The 27097-nt window shown below is 39.1% G+C and overlaps 1 protein-coding gene across 1 annotated transcript in view; it reads right to left on the minus strand.

The window, feature by feature from the left end:
* Positions 1-2703: 2703 nt before the first annotated feature.
* LOC133536642 (KAT8 regulatory NSL complex subunit 1-like) overlaps positions 2704-27097 on the minus strand; it is a 29802-nt gene continuing 5408 nt past the window's right edge. Inside the window, exons 3-7 of the mRNA XM_061877263.1 lie at positions 3387-3528; positions 3261-3323; positions 3117-3190; positions 2948-3059; positions 2704-2721 (exon numbers count right to left, since the gene is read on the minus strand). Coding sequence (XP_061733247.1) covers positions 2704-2721; positions 2948-3059; positions 3117-3190; positions 3261-3323; positions 3387-3528 — 409 coding nt within the window. The remainder of the gene's footprint in view (positions 2722-2947; positions 3060-3116; positions 3191-3260; positions 3324-3386; positions 3529-27097) is intronic.

Raw genomic sequence — 27097 nt, forward strand, 5'->3', positions numbered from 1 at the left:
AATCCATTGATACAGTTTGTCCCTTATAATGTCAAATAAAATGACAATATGTTACTGCATACATCAGCAGACTAATTAGGAGTCTTTGTTTGATAAAAAGTATGTTTAAAATTGTATCTAAGGACCAAATAACAATGGTAAAATGGTAAATAGGTTGTACTTGTATAGCGCTTTTCTACCCCTTTTTAAAGGAGCCCAAAGCGCTTTGACAGTATTTCCACATTCACACACTGATGGCGGGAGCTGCCATGCAAGGCGCTCAATAGGACCCATCAGGAGCAAGGGTGAAGTGTCTTGCTCAAGGACACAACGGACGTGACTAGGATGGTAGAAGGCGGGGATTGAACCAGTAACCCTCAGATTGCTGGCACTGCCACTCTCCCAACTACGCCACGCCGTCCGACAATAATAGACATGTGTTTCATGTACCCTAAAATTTTTTGCAACAATAATGACATTTTTTGTGGTCCCCTTTATTTAGACAAGTATTTAAATACATTTTGGTACTGGCACCAAAATATAGTTACTGTTCATTGGCTCCACATTCACACAATAATACTAATCATTTAGATTGGTACACAAGACCACAATTATGGAACATTATTATGCTCTGACTTGAACAGTGAGCAATGTGACATTCCTGCGTTTTTTCATTTAGGAACCATTTTCAAGTGGCATGTGGATGATATTCTGGGTGGCCATGAGGTGGATGGTGAGGGTGTGTCAGTCCATCACCAGCTAGGCATTAATAAATAGAGCTAAAAATGATGGATCATCAATCTTCACCAAGACGTGACTTTGGTCACTTCATTGACACCTGAGGGTCTTGTGAGATGACCTGGCTGCTGACACATCATTAATAAGAAAAAATGACCGACAGGAAGGCCAGAAACACTTTTTATTTCAACAGACTCATCAAGACTGACTGCACAGTTCCTGTCTTCACAATAAAAGCACTGCTTCATCCTGCCTGCGCTAACAAAATACGAGTCTCAGAAAGTTAGCAAGCTAGGGAGTTTGCATTTCTTGTAAAGTGTATAAAAAGAAGTATGGACAAACTTTCATGTGGTATTGGACAGAAAGGAGGACTTTTTTTCTCTTCCATTTGAAAATGTGGAGGTTATCATCCCTACTGTCTGATTCCAATCAATGCAAGTCATCACAATCACACCAACTTATATTCTTGTCTTCATGAAAGAAACATGCTTGTATTATCATTAAACACCGTTAACTTGTCAACTCTTGTTCATAAATCAATCAATATAAGTGATATTAATGATCAATCACCTGGTCTAGGAGGTCTCACTAAGCCGTGATAAAATATGTGCTACACACTTGTGTAAGAGTTTTCTCGCCTGCTGCACTTTCAAATGAAGCGACTCGTTCCCCCAAAAGACAGCAGACAAAATCATATTTGGGAGACCGGAGCAGAAGCAGAAATGAGCAGGAGGAGGAAGATGAGAAAGAAATAGGACGGATGAACAAAGGAAGCCAGAGAACAAACATGGAACTGTCCTCCCCAACCTTTTTTGCACCATGGACCAATTTTATGTAGCCATTATTTCTAGGGGCCGGCTTTCCACTTGTGCCAGATAAATACAGTAAAAATAAATGCATGAAGACTACGACTCACTATAAGGTTGACTTAGTGGGAGCCCCGGGCTTGTTTCTTTGCAATGAGATGCAGATGGAGATCAGCCTTTGGCTACAATATGTCACATTTTTATTTGATATGTTCATTAATGTGCATTGTATCATGTCTAGGGTTGGGTATAGAGTATCAATTGGAACCGGGACTAACTTTCCGATTCCCCCTGGAATCGTTCAAAAGTTTAAATTTCGATTCCTATTTCCGATACCCAGTCCGCCGACCGGAAAAAGAAACCAACGAAGAAGTGCCCACCGCCGGAAGTGTTAGCATAGCCGAGCGAGTCAGTCAAGCATGGATAGCGGGCGTCGGCGGTCGAAAGTGTGGCATTATTTCACTAAATAAAATGAAATATCGGCGAAATGTAACACGTGCGACAGGACTGTTTCGTGCTTAGGAGGGTGCACGTCAAACATGATGAAGCACCCCCGAGTTCATACAGTACAAATAAATGCATGTCCCGTGTTCGACGCGCTGCGCCGACCGTCCTCCTCTGCCTCTTCCTCTGGCTCCGACGCCCAGCCAGGCACCTTGGTGACTGCACTGAAGTCCGAATCCGGTAAGTAAAATAATATATATGCAATAAATGTGTTTTGCGCCAACGTTGAGGCAGCTAACAAATTAGCCCGCATATTTTTTCGTAGACACTTTACAACCTGCTAACCAGGCTCCGCGATGTGCTCATTGACTCTGTTCACCGTAGCGGCAATGGGGAAGATGTCGGTGCCACAGAAAGGTCACTGCACACATAGTCAAAGGACTGCATCCCTTTTCAGAGGTGGAATCTCCAACATTTAGGTTAGTTAAGCAATAACGTTAGAGCTAAGCTAATAGATACTGGGCTAAACAGTAACAGCAACATTACATGTTTGTTTATGTTTGCAGGGATATGGTGAAAACTCTCAACCCAAAATACATACCACCTTCCAGGGACTACCTGGCAAACACATGGTACAAAAAGAATCGAAATCGAGAATCGTCAGGAATCGGAATTGAAACAAAGAATCGTAATCGTTCCAATTGAAACGATACCCAACCAAAATCATGTCAGAGTTCTAACAAATGTTAACTCCCTATAGGGAAATGTATTATAAGCTTATTGGTGTGTCAAGTGGGACAAGCCAAAGTTAATTCGGAGAAAAAGCAGTCCTTTAAAAAATATTTTATGTTCCTCTGCGGCCCGGTAGCAAATGCGTCACGGCCCGGTACCGGTCCCCGGACCCACTGCTCTATGGGGTGTGGGAACTTTATTTGAAAGTTTTTAGCCTGGAAGCTGCAAGGTAAGAGAACTGTCCTTACCTTGGCGGTGAGGTTGGCCACAGTGTTGGGCTGAATGAGTCTTCGCCGGCGCCAGCCGTGGAGGGGGCGTGTACGTGCTGCCACACAGCTGCTGTCCACGCACTCTGCCATCCTGCCGTGACAAGACAAACTAGGACTTGAAGGGAGGTCATGGTCATGTCACCTGTACCTGCTCAGGACACCGTTGACCGGCTGCCCATTCTGCCCTCTCCAAGGTTCTGCTGTGGCCGGGTGCTCTGCGTCCTGCAGCAAACACAGCACACATCTTACAGCTCTGACCTCTTCCTGCTCCGCCCACCAAGACTTGAATTACTTGGCTGTTTCCGGGCTCCGTCTTGACGTCTTGAGAACCGACACCTCCCAGCTCCACCAGGCCCTGTGGAGTCAAGTGGGTCAATCAGCACCTTCTTTCACAGCGGGGTGCCGAGCCACAGCCCACCTTGTTAGCACGGATCTGTCGGTAGATGTCCGTCTGCTGGCGGATACGGTACTCCAAGTCAGAGATGTGCGCCTGCAGCCAGTTCCAGTGACTGATGATGGCCGCCCTCTCCAGCGTGTAGCGACTCTCCGCACGCTTCCATCTGAGGACCGCAAGCAACACCATCTTAACGCTAATAATCAACCCACGACGGCACGTAGTATTATTTCATGCTGCTAACATGAATGTCTGGCAGTGTGGAGACAGAAGAGACGTATTCAGGCTTCTAAAAATCTAACCATGAAGATGAAGCTATTAACACTGAAGCAGTGCTTCAAAACATAGCTTGCTAGCAGCTAACATTTCACCACAGTGTTGGTTTGTTGTTTTTTTCAAAGGCCACAAGTACAACACGAGAGTTGTACAATATATCAGTACTAATAAAGTATTGTGGTATTAATAATTTAAATAGGTACCATACTGCCTTTGAAAAATACCGGTACTTGTTTTTGACAGGATGGCACCGTGATGACACACACACAGACCACTTACAGGCAGAAACAGTGTGGAGGCAGAAGACAGAGGATGGACGTATTTTGTCTTAAAAAGCAACGATAAAGGTGAAACTATTAACGCTCAAGAGCCGCTCTGCAGGCAGTGCTTTTAAACATCGCTCACTAGTGGCTGTTTGTCCATAGAGTTTTAGTTACTTCAAAATCACTAATCCTGGTCTCCATGGCGACAAATAAAATAACTTTATTCCAAGTATCATCCCTGCAGGACGAGGACTAGCCAAACATGCTTCACTACACACCGTAGCAGGATACAAAAGCTAATGATAAATGGGTTATACTTGTATAGCGCTTTTCTACCCTTTTAAGGAACTCAAAGCGCTTTGACACTATTTCCACATTCACACACTGATGGCGGGGTGGGTAAAGGGTAGATCTTAGGGCCAAACTAATGAGGAATGTATTGTTTGATATTGTAATCACGATGAACAACACGATTGTTCATTCATTTGAAAACATGAGTATTTATTGGACCACCAACATTTGTAACAAATAAACCACAAGTTAAATAACAATAGTCATGATAAAAATAATACATTTAAATTAATAGCAATATAAAAACAGAGGGGGAGGGGATTTTTGGGGGGCTCATGAAAAAGGGATTTTTTTGGGGTTGGTGCATTAATTGTAAGTGTATCTTGTGTTTTTTATGTTGATTTAATAAACAAATAAAATAATAATAAAATAAAAATGTATAAAAAAGTCTTTTGTGGCCCGGTACCAATCAACCCGGCGGTTGGGGCCCACTGATATAGGGGTTATTACGGTAATCCAGGTGACAGCAGCCGCAAGTAGTTTACAGCAGGACTGGTACCCGGCCGCAGCTCGATTGGTACCGGATGGCAGAAGAATTTTTTATTATTATTATTTTTTTTAATTTATTAAATCAACATAAAAAACACAAGATACACTTACAATTAGTGCACCAACCCAAAAAAACTCCCTTTTTCATGATAAAGAGGAAAAAAAAGAAAAAGAAAAAAGAACTCAGCACACATACAGCAAAAAGTGATCATTTTAACAGCAAAGAATATTGCATTGTCATGTTAAAAATCTCAACAAGAAAAATAATCTGGTGAATATCGTCACACAATTATCAATCACGGTTACACAGAAATATTCTGTTATCAAATATACAGTACGTGTGTGTGTATACTGTACACACACACACACACACACACACACACACACAGGCGCCAGATACATTTTTACTGGCCAACGTGGCCCCAACTCAAAATAGTTGTCCATAAGTGCCCTACGCTATGGTTTGATTGATTGATTGAAACGTTTATTAGTAGATTGCACAGTTCAGTACATATTCTGTACAATGGACTACTAAATGGTAACACCCGAGTAAGTTTTTCAACTTGTTTAAGTTGGGGTTCACGTTAATTCATGGTAAAAATTCATGGTGGCACGTTTGTCAAGTCATGATACTGTTGTGTACTAGGGGTGTGCCAAAACATCGATACTACGATATATTGCGATATTTCCTCTTGCGGCACGTTATCGATACACGAGCGTCAAATATCGATATTTATAAACATAAACATACAGCCGTTTTAAACAGATTCGCCCACAAAAACCTGTTTGATTTATGGAGTCACTACTTCCAGCCTCCACATTATGGCGCTCAGCATGAATAAGAGTGAGTGTAGAGTAGTCTTTGAAAGGAAAGAAGAAGAAGAAGAAGAAGAAGAAGAAGAAGAAGAAGAAGCAGCAGCAGCAGCAGATGGAGGGAATGGCGCAAAGCGGAGGAGCGAATAGCATAGAAAAACACATGAAAGATGCACCGGCAAATTTTAAATCTAAAGTCTGGGCCCACTTCGGCTTTTACTACACAGACAATGGAACAACACTTGATAAAGAGTTCGCAATCTGCAAGAACTGTCTCGCGAAGGTCAAGTACACTGGCAACACAAAGAACATGCACAGGCATCTTGTCCGCCATCATCCTGAGCTTGCCACGGAGGAAAGGGCGAGTAGCGAGGCTAATGCTAACATTTCTGTTAGCCAGCCTACAATCAACACCGTATTTAAAGCAAAGCTCCCTTCTGCATCCCCCAGGGCTGCCAGCATTACAAAGTCCACTGCTTGCTTTGTTTGTAAAGCATGCTGACCAGTTGCTCTTCCTGAAGAAGAACATGCCGTTTTGAAATGTGTGTGAAGTACAGGTTAAGGTTAAACATGACGGAAGTTGTTAAGCACCAAGTACAAGTTGTCAAGTTTACAAAGAACAAATCTTAGTATTAGCACTGAAATGTATGTACAGTCTATAGAGCAGATTTAATTTAAACTTTACACATGGTGGTAAGTACAAGTTAAAATGTGTTCTCAGGTTTTCACAAGACCACCCAGTTGTTGATAATGTAATGCACTGACTGAAATGTTCATTTTTTATATAGAGTGAAGTGCCAGTTTTCATAAAACAAATTGATTTTAATTGTTAAGCACTGATGTGTCCATGATTACATAGAAGTTCAGGAGCACTGAAATGTATATTTTCTGCATTCATTTAGTTTTTTTAATAATTTTAATTTGCACAGACAGAAAATATTTTGGTGAAGTGGATTCAGTGCCATCAATAAATTTTGAAATCATGATGTATCGTGTATGAAATTTCTTTCAATACATCAATTATCGCATAATCTTTGTATCGTGATCTTATCGTTATCGTGGGCAAAATATCGTGATATTATCGTACCGCAAGGTACCTGATGATACCCAGCCCTATTGTGTACACAGAAATGCAACATGGTGCAGCAGTCACAAGAAAACTAATTTGCTACATTTGTTCTGCAGAAAGTGCACGAGCAAGGGGGAAAAGAAGAGCTTCAACACAATCAAATAGATAAGTCCCTCTATAGAGGCAGTTTAGAGCTGCCTGTGATGCTGAGGCGAGACCTAGCGTTAATAGGAAAACACAGCAAACGTAAAGTCTTAGGACTGGTGAGGAAGTGTGGCGCTGAGGCAAGACCTAGTGTTAATAGAGGCGACCGCAGCAAACTTCACCTTTATCTTTACTTTTCACACCAAAATGCGTCCATTCTCCATTTTCCGTCTACACACTGTCTGCTTGTAAGTACTCTGTGTGTGTACTGCCCAAAATGCTCCTCTGCTGGTAAAACCAACAATGTCACCACGTGACGACAACAGTCCTCCATGCCTGTTAGAAAACTAAATAAATATGGGGAAGTGGTACTTTTCAAATAGAGTACAATACTAATATGATGACTGAGTATTGTGATACTATAGTATCTAGTATAGTAGTGAATATGATGAATGAGTACTGTGATACTATAGTATCTAGTATAGTATCACATGAGTACTGTGATACTATACCAGTATAGTAGTGAATATGATGACTGAGTACTGTGATACTATACTAGTATAGTAGTGGATATGATGAATGAGTACTGTGATGCTATACTAGTATAGTACTGAATATGATGAATGAGTACTGTGATATTACACCAGTATAGTAGTGAATATGATGAATGAGTACTGTGATACTATAGTAGTATAGTGGTGAATATGATGAATGAGTACTGTGATAATATACTAGTATAGTACTGAATATGATGAATGAGTAATGTGATGCTATACTAGTATAGTAGTGAATATGATGAATGAGTACTGTGATACTATACCAGTATAGTAGTGAATATGATGAATGAGTACTGTGATACTATACCAGTATAGTAGTGAATATGATGAATGAGTACTGTGATACTATACCAGTATAGTAGTGAATATGATGAACGAGTACTGTGATACTATACCAGTATAGTAGTGAATATGATGAATGAGTACTGTGATACTATACTAGTAGCAGTATAGCACATAAGTCAAGCCTAGTCAGTGGCTATCTGTTTGAAGGTGTAAAAATGATCCAATGTTGATGATGGTGCATCCCTAAAGTGTAGTGCACCTGTAGTACCATGCAGACTGGAGCCGGACTAAAAACAGTTAACAAGAATTTGTGGTCTTCAATTTTAAAAGACACATTTTAATACAACAACATGTATCCCCAGAGTTGTTTCCAGCAGAGTGGTCATAGACAAGGACTTGGAAGGATGGCACGTTGTATAAGGGTTAACTCTGCACGCTGACAACTCAACTTTATCCACGGAAGAGGCTGGAACCCACCACTTTTCTACCGGTGGAATGGGTGCATCCCTACTTGTATATGAAACCATGACGCAGGTTGAGAGTGCTTCCAAGACAACATTGGGCCCAGATTTCCATGAGCTGCATCTTGAAAGCATTTTTATTATCTTTACAATAGCCTCTCTACTTTCAATGCTTTTTAAAGGCCTACTGAAATGAGATATTCTTATTTAAATGGGGATAGCAGGTCCATTCTATGTGTCATACTTGATCATTATGCGATATTGCCATATTTTTGCTGAAAGGATTTAGTAGAGAACATCCACGATAAAGTTCGCAACTTTTGGTGCTGATAAAAAGGCCTTGCCTTTACCGGAAGTCGCAGACGATGACGTCACAAGGGTGAGGGCTCCTCACGTCCTCACATTGTTTATAATAAATAAAATAAATAGATAAAAATCGACGGCAGCTGCATGGACGGCGCAAGCTCAGCTGATCTCCGGTAAGAGGCGACTTTTTACCACAATTTTCTCACCGAAACCTGCCGGTTGACAAGTGGTACCGGTCTGATCCATAGTAAAGCTTCACCTCTGGGAATTTTAAACAAGGAATCACTGTGTGTTTGTGTGGCTAAAGCTTCCCAACTCCATCTTTCTGCTTTGACTTCTCCATTATTAATTGAACAAATTGCAAAAGATTCAGCAACACAGATGTCCAGAATACTGTGTAATTATGCGATGAAAAGAGACGACTTTTAGCCGCAAATGGTACTGCGCTATTATGTCCTCTACAGTCTGTGACGTCACACGCACGCGTCATCATTCTGCCACCTTTTCAACAAGAAACTCTTGTGGGAAATTTAAAATTGCAATTTAGTAAACTAAAGTGGCCGTATTGGCATGTGTTGCAATGTTAATATTTCATCATTGATATATAAACTATCAGACTGCGTGGTCGCTAGTAGTGGCTTTCAGTAGGCCTTTAATGTCATTCAAAGCCTTCATTTTCACAGAATCTATTTGATGACTTGTATTACTTTGTAATGGTCCCCAGTCTTAAAAGGCCTATTGTGGAGGAGGTGTGTATGCTATGTCTTGTTCAAATGTGCTGATGACATGTTTGTCAATACAAGTTCCAGGTATGAGCTGCCAAGTATCCCAGCTTGACTTGTATTGTTTGGGGAGATAAGATTTATTTCAAGCAGATGTTGATGGATGTTCCATATCAAGACATCCTGATCCATCCACACAGCTTGGTGCATCCCACCTGTGTCTCCATGGAGATGCTCAAACAACACTGTGTGCATGCATGCATGCAGCGTCCACTGCACTGATGGCTACCTCTCACTTTCCATCATGATGGAGGGGAAAAAGGCATGCCTTTCTGCATTCTGGCATGTCGTCCACATGCTAACACTGTCTGTCCTTTCATTGAAATATTATTTATACATACAATAAATAACATAGCCGTGTGAATAATACAACATGTATGAAAAAAAGACAGTTTTTAATTCCTAGTAGGCGATGTAATGGACCACCACACACGTACGCCGTCATGGACCGCCGCACACGTTTCTAACATCAATGTACAAACAATCATACACACACACACAACACATGGATGTGACATCAATGTACAAACAATCATACACAGACAACACATGGATGTGACACCAGTGTAAAAACAATCACACACACACACACACACACACACACACACACACACACACACACACACACAAGGATGGAACATCAATGTACAAACAATCATACACACGCACACAACACATGGATGTAACATCAATGTACAAACAGTGGAATTCTTGAAAACAACAGCACAGCACACTTCCCCTTCACAATAATAGCACGGAGCATCACATCCGGCCTGACTATGCTAACAAAATAAAGGTCTCAAAAAGAACCGTACACAAGTATAATGTACTTAAAACACTTATTGATACATTTACACAATTATTATGCTTTGATTTATCAGAATCAGATTACTTTATTAATCCCTGAGCGGAATTAAAATGTTCTACACAATCCCATTCAAGAGCAGACAAACATTACAGGGAGACAGAACAGGATTGCTAAGGGGTCTGCCAACTTCCGGCGCCCCATACAAAGAAAGTGAGATACAGGGAAACAATGTGGTGGGTCAAAGCCTCGGCCCCTGGAGAGGGGGTCCAGACTGAGGCCAAGGGAAAAAACAACTCACAGCCATAGCACACATACCTCTTACATGTGTGTAGGAGGGAAACATCAAAGAACACAAAGGACATTAAAAGTTATTAATAAAAAATTATGATATGGGTCAAATATGTATTTTACCCATACATATGAGGATGTTTGCATTTCATTAACATTTTATTTGACAGAAAAAGCACACAATGGTGGTAAAATAAGAGTAAAAAGGTTAACCATTGATTTAAAAATAAACAGGAAAAACTTAATTATATTGATATTACATTAATTATTACAAACCCCTCTATTTGCAAACTTTTCAATTGAGCCAAATGTGCCTGTGTGTGAACCTCGATGTACAACCCCCTCTATTTGCAAACTTTTTGATTGACTTTGATTAACTTTTTGACACTTCTGGATGGAGCCAAACGCGCCTGTGTATGTGAATGCATGGTCCAGGCATTTAAAAAAGCAAAGGCCATCATTGTTACGGGAGGCACAGGCCTGCATGTCACTTGCTGCACGAGTCATCCTGTGCTGCCACACCTTTCTTCTCCTGTCATTCACCAACTTTTCCTACTCAATACAGGTCCGACAAGGCCAATAAAAAAAGCTACGGAGAAAAGGAGGAGTTGCTGTGCACTAAAATGGACTATTTGTGAGGAGTCAGGCCAATACCAACATAATGGCTGACTATAGACAGACTCCTGGTGCAGCCAGGACCAAGTGAAAGCCAGCATGGTCAGAGTGGAATCAACACAAGAGGAAAGAGAGGGAATCCCAGGAGAAAAGGAGTCTTTCAGCTTAGAGGCATACTTCTGCTCCTCCCCCATTCTTCCTTCCTTTCTGCATTAGTCATGATCATTCATCTCCTCTTCTCGCTTGCATGCTAGCAATATTGGCCCACTAAATCATTGTAGCAACATGGTGCTTCATGTTTATATGTTTATATATATATATATATATATATATATATATATATATATATATATATATATATATATATATATATATATATATATATATATATATATATATATATATATATATATATATATATATATATATATATATATATATATATATATATATATATATATATATATATATAAGGGTTACCCGCAGGCTTTGGCCGCCCAAACTAAAGTTTTAACACACACACACACACACACACACACACACACACACACACACACACACACACACACACACACACACACACACACACACAAAAAGTCTTAACAAGCTGCTCTGTTTAGTTCTGCATCTGCCTGTCAGTACGTCTCTCCAGCACCCAGCATTGTCCTACCCACACAACCATCTGATTGGTTACACGCAGAGCAGTAACAACCAATCAGCAGTGCGCATTCTGAGCGCATGTAACATGGAGCGAGCAGAAAGGTGTTTTTAGCAGGTAAGGCAGCGGACTCTCCCCAAATGATAATAACCACCTCCCAGTCAACTACTAGTAACATCACTATGAGCTCATTGACGTTCTAGAAACAAGCGGCAGCTCAGCTCGCTCGCAGTCCTTGAGGTGAAGGCAAATTAGCTATTAGCTTAACGTTAGCTCACTGTGTGGTGTGTGTGCGTGAGTGCGTGTGTGTTACGGACAGCAAAGCCCTGTCTGTCTGAGAGAAAGACAAGCAATATTGACTTACAGTTAAAAACTAAGATATTTCACTTGACTTTTTTCTGTGTTGATTGAGCTGTGTTGAAGCAGCAAAAAAAGGACATTATGTTAAATGAAGAGTTTCTGTCTCTGATAGTTGATATAATAATGTAAGTGCATCATAACCACCAGTTGAGTTTATACCAAAAAGTTCTATTTTGGTTTCATCTGACCACATGACATTCTCCCAATCCTTTGCTGTATCATCCATGTATCCATTTTGCTATAAACTCAACTGGTGGTGTTTGGAGGAAGAAGAATACTGAGTTGCATCCCAAGAACACCACACCTACTGTGAAGCATGGAGGTGGAAACATCATGCTTTGGGGCTGTTTTTCTGCTAAGGGGACAGGACAATGGATCCGTGTTAAGGAAAGAATGAATGGGGCCATGTATCCTGAGATTTGGAGCCAAAACCTCCTTCCATCAGTGAGAGCTTTGAATGCTTGACCAAATACTTATTTTCCACCATGATTTACAAATAAATTCTTTAAAATTCCAACAATGTGAATTCCTGGATTTTTTTTCCCACATTCTGTCTCTCACAGTTGAAGTGTACCTATGATGAAAATGACAGACCTCTGTCATCATTTGAAGTGGGAGAACTTGCACAATCGCTGGCTGACTAAATACTTTTTTGCCCCACTGTGTGTGTGTGTGTGTGTGTGTGTGTGTGTGTGTGCACACACACACACACACACACACACACACACACACACACACACACACACACACACACACACACACACACACACACACACACACACACACTAATGGTGTAACGGTACGTGTATTTGTATTGAACCGTTTTGGTATGGGGGTTTCGGTTCGGAGAAGTACCGAACAAGTTTCCACACGGACATATGAAGTAGCCGCCTAAGCTAAATTCTCAACGAGCTGCTCTGCTTTCTGCCTCTGTCCCCGAAACAGCACCCAGCATTGTCCCACCCACACAACCATCTGATTGGTTACAACCATAGCGGTAACAGCCAATCAGCAGTGCGTATTCAAAGCGGTAAAAACCAATCAGCAGTGCGTTCCAGAGCGCATGGAGTCAGCGCTTCAGCGTCGAGCAGATAGGTGTTCAGCAGGTGAGCATAAGGCAGCGTACTCTCCCCAAATTATACAAAACACTTCCAAATCAACTACTACTAACATCACTATGAGCCTGTTGACCTTCTAGAAACAAACTGCAGCTCAGCTCGCTTGCAGTTCCGGCTTGAGGTGAATGCTAATTAGCTTTTAGCGTAACGTTAGCTCATTGTGCAGTGTGTGTGTTACGGAGTGTTGCTTGAGCTGTGTTGAAGCAGCAAAAAAGAAGATGATGTTAAATGAAGAGTTTCTGTCTCTGATAGTTTATATAGTAATGTAAGTGCATCATAAAGCCTACATGAACTTCATGGTGTTCAGGGATGAATAGTCTCACCTATTGCTATTGTACTATTTTTTCAGCTATAGTTACATTAAACATTAGTAATTTAGCAGCCTAGTTTTGAATGGCATGGTCCCTGCTATCACATTTACATAAAAAAATAAAACTACAGGCTTCCCAATTGCTGTAATAAATTAAGCATGATGAGTTGAACATATGTCAGCATGTGGCATAATAATGACATACTTAGTATTTCAGGTAACTAGGACTGTTTTGTTTTTACTTTATGGAAAAAATATCGAGATGGATATCGTATATCGCCATTCAGCAAATGGAGCGAAAAACACAGCCCAAAATTTTAGGCTTCTTCATGCGACGAAGCCGGCCTACTTCACCACAGTCTGTAGTCTTTTGCCCCCCCAGGCTATGTGGTGGCAGCTACGAGGTGGAGACGTGATGGCGACAGGTCGAGTTACACCGATCCTTACACTAGGGCTGGGCGATATTGCCTTTTTATACGATATATATATTACGATATTTTGCCTTGGCCTTGAATGAACACTTGATGCATATAATCACCGCAGTATGATGATTCTATGTGCCTACATTAAAACATTCTTCTTCATACTGCATTCATATATGCTACTTTTAAACTACGTCAATTGACCAAAAGTGTATTTATTAAAGTTATTAAGCAATGGCACAAACATTCATGTCATTTCCAAAACAAAGTGTAAGATTGTCAGAGACATTTTAAGTGTCAAATAAAAATGAGTTGCATAATAAGAAATCAAATAGTATTCGTCCTTCACTATGTGGTATGTTACGATGAACGTTATGAAATTCTCTTCATTCTCTAGCGAGTGACTTTTCAAATGATGCTACATATTAGCAGTAATGCTACTTTTTATAGCAACGCTCGTGCCCCACACTTGACAAATTACGGTTGTCTGTCCGACATATTCCCACTTGAAGACGAACCACCGCCAGACGATGGAAACCCAGCTGTTTTTATTGGGAATTAAGTCTTCCTTCATTTGTTACCAGATCCGCACTTTCATTCTCTCGTACGGCTACGTTAGCAGCTAATATAACCCATTCTGCTACCTCTCTGCCCTGCGAGGGCGGACACGCATGTGACCTATGATGTGACGTATGTAAGAATGTGCGCCTGCTTGTCTGTGAGTAGACACAGGAAAGAGTGAGAAGAGCCTGAATGCCCGCGGCTAAAAGCTAGTGCGTGAGAACGTATACTCGAATGTTACGATATAGTCATTTTCTATATCGCAGAGAGACAAACCCACGATCTATCGTATATATCGCCCATCCCTACATAACACCCACCCACCCCCTTCCCTGGTCTGTTCGCCGGAGAGACACCACCTTAACTAACACACTGGTTTTACATTAAATGTTTACATTGTCACTTTAAAGACATCAACTGTAAGTTAGTATTTGTAATATTTGCTTTAAACAGATGTTCCTAAACAATTATTTGCACTTACAAATACTTTGTAGCTATGTTATGTTTGTGTTCAATTACAGTAAGTGTGTTTATCGTAAACATTCCTGACACAACATAACATTTTTAAGTCTTTTTTTGACATACACCGCAATAATAGTGCACTGTGGCCTTAATAGCGTAATACTGTACCAAGAGGTTCGATACTGTTATATGCCTAGTAATTGCTATTAAATGAATTGTAATGTGTACTACAAGCAGTATTGGTCTATCATGTTGTGGCGATGCACATGAACACCGATGCTGGGGCTACTGTATTTTAGCGGTGAAAATGATACAGACTTTGCCAAAACATCATGGATCGTGTCAACCAGCCCTCCTTGGGCATGAATTCATGCTGAGGCACTGTCACATCTCTGCTTGAAATCTCCCTTCAGTGGAGGTAAAAAGACGAGGGAAGTGTTTTGGTTTGGAGAGTCAGAAGTAGGTCACGTACACAAAACACACAGCCTACACTCTCAGACGCAGACAAAGAAGTGATCACAAAATGCAGTATTCGTGTCTAAGTTGAGTAACTTTACTCGAAGACCATGATGTCCCCACCCTCTGTGGTTTCATCTTGTGGAAACATGTTGTGCTGATAAACCACACTGGGCTTTTTCCGTTAGGGCCACTGGCGTGGACGTTACACCACCCATATAGTTTAATACCAAATCATCTTCCATTCAGAATGGATTCACCATTGAAGAGGATGCCACCCTCACCATTAATGATGGCTGACAATCTACAATGTGATATATATTGCAGCCTAGGGCCGGGCCATTTGGCAAAAAACATTATCACCAGTCATTATGAAATATAGAAGAGAATAGAAAGTATTTTATTGATCCCTGGGGGAAATCCAGCACCACAGTTGGCTCACAATAAAAAAATATTAACAATAAATAATATATAACATATATTATATACAATATATAATATATGGATAATATAAATATATTCTACATTTAAGTGCAGTCAAGGAACATATGCATTATACAGTCTGATGGCTGTCGGTAGGAAGGACCTCCTGTGTCGTTCCGTGTTGCATTTTGGGAGTCTGAGCCTTCCACTGAACATGCTCATTCTCTCCGCAAGGTCCGAGTGTAGAATATCACACTCATATCACCCCAATAACAGGTTATGTTTCTTTAATTAAAGTCGGATGGTCCCATATTTAGTATTTATTTATATATATTATTATTTTTATAACAAGAGGACAGATAACCCTGTCTACAGTCCGTACTTGGTATTAAGACTACGGTTTGACTTTTCAGCACATTTTGTGGGTGTAGAGAACAACTTTTTTTACCCTCCCAAAGTTCTTTAGTTTTTTTGCTTGTCATCACAAACATTCTGCAGTACACAAAGTATCAGTGGTGTACTAAATACTAAGTTTACATGTATTAAACATCACTTTCAACCAGTAAATGATTATTTGTATTTATTGACTTGTATACATTAGTGCTTCTCACCAGTGTTGTATTTATTATTTGTATGTAACGACTTGTATACGTCAGTGCTTCTCACCAGTGTTGTATTTATTATTTGTATGTAATGACTTGTATACGTCAGTGCTTCTCACCTGTGTTTTATTTATTTGTATTTAAAAACTTGTAAACATCAGTGCTTCTCACCTGTGTTTTTAGGGTCCGCCCTGCCAGCAAAGGACTCTGTCCTTTGCCATGGCAAGGACCCTATTGAATCTGTAGCGTTTTATTATTATTCTTTATTATTCCGCACCGTCGCGCCCCAATTTCACCCCCTTAACATGCTTCAAAACTCACCAAAGTTGACACACACGTCGGTCTACCGTGACACCACAACATATTAGGCAACCAAACCCCAAAAATGAAAATTGCGCTCTAGCGCCCCCTAAAAGGAAACAAAAAACAGACTGCTTGTAACTTCCGGTAGGAATGTCGTAGAGACATGAAACAAAATCCTCTATGTAGAACTGACCTAGACCTAAATTCCCCATCAGAAACTCCTATACCTAAAATCAACAGAAATTTTGCAAAACCCTTCCAAAGCAAAATTTTCACAAAAAAATGCTATTTTTGCCTCTTTGAGCTGTAATTTGACCCCCTTAAAATGCTTCAAAACTCACCAAACTTGGCAGACACATCAGGACTGGCAGAAATTGTGATTTAATGAAAAAAAAAAATTATAAAACTCAAAATTGCGCTCTACAAAATTTTTTGAATGAAACACAGAAAAAACTGCTTCCAGGAAGAAAACACAGACAAAACTGCTTGTAACTTCCGGTAGGAATGTCGGAAAGACATGAAACAAAAACTTCTATGTAGGTCTTACTTAGACCTACATTTTAATAATTGACAGCTAGCAGAAAAAATCAACAGGAAGTTGGCAATAACCCCTTCAAAATAAAAGTTTTCGTGAAAACCCGTCACCTTTTTCAAATCAAAACTCCTCCCAGTGCGTTTGTCGTTTCGGCTTCAAACTCGCACAGGAGAGAGATTGAACCCTTTTAAAAAAAGTGGTCGGACAAAATTGTGATAAGTTTTCCGGTTTTGATTTTACGCGCCTTCAAAGAACCCCTGCGCAAATTTTCATAAAAAATGTCATTTTTGCCTATTTGAGCTGTAATTTGACCCCCTTAAAATGCTTCAAAACTCACCAAACTTGGCACACACATCAGGACTGGCAACAATTGCGAGCTGATGAAAAAACCAAACTCCAAAACTCAAAATTGTGCTCTAGCGCCCCCTAGGAATACAACACAGACAAACAGCTCCTAGGAAGAAAACAAAGACAAAACTGCTTGTAACTTCCGGTAGGAATGTCAGAGAGACATGAAACAAAAACCACTATGTAGGTCTGACTTAGACCTACATTTGAATAATTGACATACTTTGGCAAAAATCAACAGGAAGCTAGATATTTTCACTTCAATACAACAACTGCATTACTTTCACAATGCATTAAATAGTGTCACCAAGGCTTCTCCTGCCGTGGGGCTCGGGGACAGCAACCCAAGGCGCGCTCGCACCTTCGCACCCTAATTTGACCCCCTTAACATGCTTCAAAACTCACCAAATTTGACACTCACATTGGTATGGAGCGGCAGGCCAACTTATTAAGCAACCAAACCCCAAAAATGAAAATTGCGCGCTAGCGCCCCCTAGTAAGAGACAAAACACAGACTGCTTGTAACTTCCGTTAGGAATGTCGTAGAGACATGAAACAAACACCTCTGTGTAGGTCTGACTAAGACCTACATTTCCAATAAAAAAACGTCTATACCCAAAATCAACAGAAATTTTGCAAAAACTCATTCAAAGCAACATTTACGCAAAAAATGCTATTTTTGCCTCTTTGAGCTGTAATTTGACCCCCTTAAAATGTTTCAAAACTCACCAAACTTGCCACACACATCAGGACTGGCAGAAATTGCGATCTAGTGAAAAAACCAAACCTTAAAACTCAAAATTGCGCTCTATTGCAATTTTTGAAAGAAACACAGAAAAAACTGCTCCTAGGAAGAGGAAACGGATAAAACTGCTTGTAACTTCTGGTAGGAACGTCGGACAGACATGAAACAAAAACCTCTATGTAGGTCTCACTTAGACCTACATTTTGATAGGTGGCATCTTTCAGTTAAAATCAACAGGAAGTTGGCAATTACCCCTTCAAAATAAAAGTTTTGTAAAAAGCCGTCACCTTTTTCCAGACAAAACTGCTTGTAACTTCTGTTAGGAATGTCGTAGAGACATGAAACAAAGACCTCTATGTTGGTCTGACTAAGATCGGGACTCGGGACACGGCGGCGGCGGCGGCGGCCAACGGCGGACCCGACCAACGCTGCTTGCAGCTTTAATATTTATAAATGTTCTTTAATGTCTAATAAATACCAGTGCTTCTCACCTGTGTTTTATTTATTAATTTTCTTTAATGACTAATAAACACCAGTGCTTCTCACCTGTGTTTTATTTATTAAATTTATTTAATGACTAAAACACCAGTGCTTCTCACCAGTATGTATTATTTGTATTTAATGACTTGTAAACACCAGTGCTTCTCACCAGTGTTTTTATTATTATTATTTGTATTTAATGACTTGTAAACACCAGTGCTTCTCACCAGTGTTTTTATTATTATTATTTGTATTTAATGACTTGTAAACACCAGTGCTTCTCACCAGTGTTTTTATTATTATTATTTGTATTTAATGACTTGTAAACACCAGTGCTTCTCACCAGTATGTATTATTTGTATTTAATGACTTGTAAACACCAGTGCTTCTCACCAGAGTTTTTATTATTATTATTTGTATTTAATGACTTGTAAACACCAGTGCTTCTCACCAGTGTTTTATTTGTTATTTGTATTTAATGACTTGTAAACATCAGTGGTTCTCACCAGTGTTTTATTTATTATTATTTGTATTTAATGACTTGTACACATCAGTGGTTCTCACCAGTGTTTTATTTATTATTATTTGTATTTAACGGCTTGGATACATTATTACCTCTCACCAGTGTTTTATTTATTATTTGTATTTAATGACTTGTAAACATCAGTGCTTCTCACCAGTGTTTTATTTATCATTTGTATTTAATGACTTGTAAACATCAGTGGTTCTCACCTGTGTTTTACTTATTATTACTTGTATTTAATGACTTGTAAACATCAGTGGTTCTCACCTGTGTTTTACTTATTATTACTTGTATTTAATGACTTGTAAACATCAGTGCTTCTCACCAGTGTTTTATTTATCATTTGTATTTAATGACTTGTAAACATCAGTGGTTCTCACCTGTGTTTTACTTATTATTACTTGTATTTAATGACTTGTAAACATCAGTGGTTCTCACCAGTGTTTTATGTATTTGTATTTAATGACTTGTAAACATCAGTGGTTCTCACCAGTGTTTTATTTATTATTATTTGTATTTAATGACTTGTAAACATCAGTGGTTATCACCAGTGTTTTATTTATTATTATTATTTGTATTTAATGACTTTTAAACACCAGTGCTTCTCACCAGTGTTTTATTCATTATTATTTGTATTTAACGGCTTGGATACATTATTACTTCTCACCAGTGTTTTATTTATTATTTGTATTTAATGACAACAAAATATATATGTACAAAAAATATACATTTGGGCCTCCACTCAGGCTTGATCCCGGGGACCCTAAAAGGTTTTGGTCGAAAAAATATAAAAAATGTGTTATTATTCAGTATTATTATTTGTATTATTATTCAAGGTTTAAAGGATAGCAGGTCCATTCTATGTGTCATACTTGATCATTTTGCGATATTGCCATATTTTTGCTGAAAGGATTTAGTAGAGAACATCCACGATAAAGTTCACAACTTTTGGTCGCTAATAAAAAAAAAAAGCCTTGCCTTTACCGGAAGTAGCAGACGATGACGTCACCCGTGTGAGGGCTCCCACATCCTCACATTGTTTATCATGAGAGCCCCCAACAAAAAGAGCTTTTCGGACCGAAAAAAACCCGACAATTTCCTCATTAATTTGAGCGAGGATGAAAGATTCGTGGCTGAGGATATTGATAGTGAAGGACTAGAAAATAAAGAAAAAAAAAAAAAAAAAAGCGACGGCTCCGGACGGCGGCAGTGTGGGCGTTTCAGATGTAATTAGACACATTTACTGGATAATTCTGGAAGATCCCTTATCTGCTTATTGTTTTAATAGTGTTTTAGTGAGATTGTAAAGACATACCTCGAGGTCGGATAGCTGCGGTGAACACGCCAGTGTCTCAGAGATAAGCCGAGGAGCCAAGCTCATAGCTGCCTTTTTTGACAGCTACTGCAGGAGGACGAATAAATCACCGATGTCTCCGGTAAGATATATTTCACAATTTTCCCATCCAAAAACATGCTGGTTGACATAGAGAAGTGTTAAAGCTTCACAACAAACAATCACCGGCTGTGTCTCGGTACTAAAGACAGCTACAATACACCGCTTTCCACCAACAGCATTGTTCTTTTTAGTCTCCATTATTAATTGAACAATGAACAAACTGCAAAAGATTCAGCAACACAGATGTCCAAATTACTGTGTAATTGCGCGATGAAAAGAGACGACTTTTAGCCGTAACTGGTGCTGAGATAGTATGTCCCCTCCAACCCGAAACGTCCCGAACACACGTAATCATCCCGCGAAGTTTTCAACAAGAAACTCCGCGGGAAATTTAAAATTGTAATTTAGTAAAGTAAAGCGGCCGTATTGGCATGTGTTGCAATGTTAATATTTCATCATTGATATATACACTGTCAGACTGCATGGTCGGTAGTAGTGGCTTTCAGTAGGCCTTTAAATCTCTAGATCAGGGGTGTCAAACTTGGTTGCTTTGTTGGGTCTGCTTCTGTCTCTGGCCATGCTCCCTTCACCCCAGCGGACGATGGTGTGGAACACCGCAGAGGCCACCACAGTGGATATGTATCTTTTACTTTTTATTCATAGCTGTATGTAGAAGTGTCTGGTTGTATCTGCTGCTTTAATGTCTTTAATGTCCTCTGTGTTCTTTGATGTTTCCCTCTTACACACATGGAAGAGGGATGTGTACTATGGCTATGAGTCGTTGTTTTTTTATTTATTTATTTATTTATTTTTTCCCCTTGGCCTCAGTCTGCACCCCCCCTCCAGGGCCCAGGCTAAGACCGATTTTTATTTTATTTTATTTTAATCTTCAATCCCCGTTTACCTGTATGTCATCTTATTTGTAAGGGGCGCTGGAAGCCGGCAGACCCGTCAGCGATCCTGTTCTGTCTCCCTGTAATGTTTGTCTGATCTTGAATGGGATTGTGCTGAAAATTGTAATTTTCCTGATGGAATAAATAAAGTACTATCTATCTATCTATCTAATACTGTTTTTTTTTTTCTTTTAAAAAAACACAAAATATGTAATATTTTTACCCAATACATTTTTAAGTGGAATATTTGAGATTATATAATAATTGGAGCCTTAAAAAGCTCAATAACTCATAACAACATTGATTTTAATTCATTGTTATTATTTTTTAGCAATGAAACTTAAAAACAAATTACACAGCAATTATTTGGGATCCAAAAGGGTTCTACTCATTAAAGTGTTAAAAATATATTATACATTTTATTAACTGTTTACTTTTAACACAATAACCTCTAGATCAACTTCAGATTATAAATTGTATTGTTGTTTATCTTTTTTGTTTGTTTGTTTTAGGCCCTTTTTAAAACAGAAACCAAAAAAACAGCTTACATAGCAAACACAAAATATGCAACATTTTCCCCAAAGAACATCTCAAAGTGGAATATTTAATGTGACGTTATTGGAGCCTTGAATAGGTCAATAATTCATAATGTCATTGATTTTGATTCATTATTATTTTTTAAAGAAGGAGACAGCCTGCATGGCAGCTTTGAGTTATTAGAGTCAACATTGCAACATTTTCTTGTTACATTTCACCTGTTGGTTTTTTTTATAAACATTTTTTATGTTTATTTAAATTTTTTTAAATGGTATTTTTACAATGAGCCGTGGGGCCCTTAAAAAATTACCTGTGGGCCGCAAATGGCCCCCGGACCACACTTTGGACGGTCCTGGTGTAAGGGGACGAGGCACAACATTATGTTTGTCATGACAAACTTGACTTTTGCCATGGACAGACACAGACAGGATCATGGTCAATAAAAGGTGGATTGTTCTGTGCAGGATTATACCAGCAAGCCTACTGTTTACTAGGGGTGTAACGGGACGTGTATTTGTATTGAACCGTTTCAGTACGGGGGGTTCGGTTCGGTACGAGGGTGTATCGAACGAGTTTGTATTCTAAAGTCTTAACAAGCTGCTCTGCTTTCTGCCTCTGTCCGAGCAGTGAGCACCCAGCATTGTCCCGCCCACACAACCATCTGATTGGTTACATACAAAGCCAATCAGCAGTGCGTATTCAGAGCGATTTAACGGCCAATCAGCAGTGCGTATTCTGAACGCATGTTGTAAATGCTTCATTGTCGAGCAGATATGTGCGTTTAGCAGCGGACATCGTACACTCCCCAAATAATAAAAAACACTTTCCAGTCACAACTATTACAAACATCACTATGAGCCCGTTGACATTCTAGAAACTTAAACTGCAGCTCAGCTCGCTCACAGTTCTGGGTTGAGATGATGTGAAGGCTAATTATCTTTTAGCTTTACATTAGCTCATTTTGCTGTGTGTGTGTGCGTGTGTTAGGGGCAGCAAAGCCCTGTCCGTCTGATATTTCACATGAACTAACATGAACTCCATAGATTTCAGGGATGAGTAGTCTCTCCTATTGCAATTGTACTATTTTTCAGCTATAGTTACATTAATCAGTAATGTAGCAGCCTAGTTTTGAATGGCAGGGTGCCTGCAATCACATTTTGACAAAAATATAACATTTACATAATAAAAGTCAACTACAGGCTTCCCAAATGCTGTAATAAATTAAGCATGATGAGTTGACTTGAAACTGTTTAATGTTACACTTTTGATATGTAGAAGAAAGGTTTTGTCATTTTATTTAATCTAAGCAACAACTTGAGGCAGTTTAATGTGGATTAACGTGGGCAGAATTATTATAGTGTTCCCAATGTTAAAAGGATAAATCCATTGTTTACAAATTTGGTAAATAAATAACCCCAAAAATTATATTTGGTTGTTTTCTTACTGTACCGAAAATGAACCGAACCGTGAACTCTAAACCGAGGTATGTACCGAACCGAAATTTTTGTGTACCATTACACCCCTACTGTTTACTGCTAACTTTTGACAGCTGCGCCATGTTTGATGGAGGAAATATGCTAAGAGCTGATCACTGTCATCCAACTATGATATTATTGCCCAGCCCTGTTGCATCCTCCTGGGATAACATATATATGTGTCAATGTTTTGGAAAACATTCACACATATAAACTGTTCTACACCAACATTCATCTATTTATTCTTCTTCTCCGATTCAAACTGTCCAGCCTATTAGGGAATGGCAGGCTTTCCCTTGAAAAATTACAGAAATTCCCAGATTTCCCAGAATTCTAGGTTTTCCGAGACATTTTTCCCAATTTAAAAAGAATTGGCCATTTTTTAAACTTCCACCATTTTCACATTTTTCTACCTCTTCGAACCATTCCACCTTTACATTTAAAGGCCTACTGAACCCCACTACTAGCCACCACACAGTCTGATAGTTTACATATCAATGATGAAATATTAACATTGCAACACATGCCAATACGGCCTTTTTAGTTTACTAAATTACAATTTTAAATTTCCCAGGATTTTCGTCCTAGAAACGTTGTGTAATGATGACGTGTACACAAGACGTCACAGGTTTTTAGGAAGTATGAGCGCTACGCACACACACACAGCCAAAAGTCGTCTGCTTTAACAGCATAATTACACAGTATTTTGGAGATCTGTGTTGCTGAATCTTTTGCAATTTGTTCAATTAATGTTGGAGAAGTCACAGTAGAAAGATGGAGTTGGGAAGCTTTAGCCTTTAGCCACACAAGACACACTGTGATTCTTTGTTTAAAATTCCCGGAGGTGAAACGTTACTATGGATCAGAGCGCGGTCAAGCGAGCATGAATCAAGACGGAATGTCAACCAGCAGGTTTCGGTCAAAACGTCAGTTCTTACCGGAGAAAGGCTGAGCTTGTGTCGTCCACAGCTGCTGTCGACTCCCCTGAAACACTGCGCGTCAACAACCGGCCATGGACACACCCCTCTGACTATCAGGTACTACTAAACTCACTAAAACACTAGCAACACAATAGAAAGATAAGGGATTTCCCAGAATTATCCTATTAAATGTGTTTATAAAACATCGGAATCCGTCCCAATCGCGGGCTTTTTTTTTTAACTCTTTTTTTTAAACTTTTTTTTCTAGTCCGTCGCTATCAATATCCTCAAACACAAATCTTTCATCCTCGCTCAAATTAATGGGTAAATTGTTGTTTTCTTGGTCCGAATAGCACTTTTTGTTGGAGGCTCCCATTATAAGCAATGTGAATATGTGAGGGGCCCCCACACTTGCGACGTCATCGTCTGCGACTTCCGGTAGAGGCAGGGCTTTTCTTTTAACACCGACAGTTGCCAACTTTATCCTGGATGTTCTCTACTAAATCCTTTCAACAAAAATATGGCAATATCGCGAAATGATCAAGTATGACACATAGAATGGACCTGCAATCCCCCTTTGAATAAGAAAATCTCTTTTCAGTAGGCCTTTAAACAACCATTTTCCACATTCAACAAATTTCCAGGAATTCCAGTTTTTTTCTAACCTTATTTCCAACCTTTTTAGTGCAATATTTCCTTCCACATTTTTCATCCCATTTCAACCATTTTACTGTCAAAACATTCCTGTTAGTCAGGACAAAAAAACAAGTTGATTTAAGAACTTGAAAAATTCCCGGTTTTCCCGAAATTCCGTAATACCATTTTTAATTCAAACTGTTACTACTTCAACATTTCTTGACCGATCTAAACAATTCCAACACCAACTAATTCAACTCATTCAGGACATTCATGCTCCCAGTCCATCCATACCACATTTCCGGAATTTTTCATTGAAATTATTGGGACATTTTTCCAAGTTGCACAATTCCCAGGTTTGTCAACATATTCAAAGCATTCCAACATCAACAAAATCCACTTATCCTGGACATTCAAACTAACACTTTCCCAAGTTCCAAACCAAATGATAGTTTTCATTCGAACTCCTCAACATTCAAACTATTCCAACATTCATACCACATTAAGTCAGCATTTCACTTCACTTGGAGCATCACACGCAATTCCTTCAGGAATTGCCTCATGTAGTTATTATATTATTTGTCATACTAATGATATTTAAAACATGTTACAGGTGATACTACAAATTGCGGTAAAATTCTGAAAAGGATAAAAGTTTCTTCAGAGTTCTTTGAGAGGTAATCAAAAAGGGCGAAAGATGTCAAGATTTTACAAAACGATGAGAAAAGTGTCCATGGAAGATACACGTCGGTCCAAGGGAGCAAAGACAAAGAAAGTTTTTACCAAAGACAGCCATCATTAGTGAAACTTTCACCATGTACACAATGTTTACATCTATAGTTATATTTTGATAAACAATCAGAAATGAATCTTTCAACAGATACACAATGTTTATATCTATAGTTATATTTTGATAAACAATCATAAGTGACTATCAGCACATACACAGTGTTGACATCTCTAGTTATATTTTGATAAAAGACGGGAAACACGCATACTCATAACGATGCATGCAACAACAAAGCAACATGTCAACAGCCATACAGGTCTTCAGTGGTGTCTTATCTTTACAAGTGCTTAACGTAATGGCAACATGAAAAACAGCGAATCAAGGCTATGGAGTGCTAGTTTGATTACAAGGACGCGTCCTTGCAAGACACAAAGTTAAATCATGAAATGCAACCTGACACTTCCAAAAACAATACATATTTACCCAGGAGAGTTTTGATAGCAATGTCCCTGGCCCAGCCACACACAAGTTGTAGACCTTCATGCTTTTCACATTTCCATCTGTTTTGTGGTGTAGAATGATGGCTGGAGCACAATAGTTCCACGCCTGAACGCCACCAATGTCTGATCATTGATATCACTCCCCAAATCTTTTTTAATAAAATAAAGGGATCTATTCCATTGCTTAGTTAGCTTGTTTTTGCTTGAATCTGCTTTTAGTGGTAAGATCTAGACTCCTTGCGCACTTGGATAGTTTGGACACTGTTTGCTGTGTTCACTGTTCGCAGCCATGTTGGTTTGGTGGAGCACCACTTGGTTCAAAAGTCAGGTGACTGAATACAAGCTATTGGTCGTAGAAAGGGTCCCTAAACTATGTCTCCTGTACTTTACAGCCAGAAAAGAGATAAAAAGCCCACACAAAATATTAGTTAGGTTAGCGCGTTGCTGTGCAAGGCAAAAAGAGTTGTGTGTAATTGTGTGCATGTTTTGTGATGGCATGCACCATAAAACAGCATATTGACACCTTTTCAGCAAAAAAGGGCTTTGAGGGTTGTACTGTATGTTTACATATTTGGCAAACCATCCATCCATCCATTTCCTACCGCTTATTCCCTTTGGGGTCGCAGGTGCCTATCTCAGCTACAATTTGGCACACTATCGATATACATACATATATATATATATACATATATATATAAAAGATAGATATCTCAGCTACAATTTGGCAAACTACCGATATATATATATATATATATATATATATATATATATATATATATATATATATATATATATATATATATATATATATATATATATATATATATATATATAT

Source organism: Nerophis ophidion, linkage group LG17 (assembly GCF_033978795.1).
Source record: "Nerophis ophidion isolate RoL-2023_Sa linkage group LG17, RoL_Noph_v1.0, whole genome shotgun sequence".
NCBI classification, from domain to species: domain Eukaryota; kingdom Metazoa; phylum Chordata; class Actinopteri; order Syngnathiformes; family Syngnathidae; genus Nerophis; species Nerophis ophidion.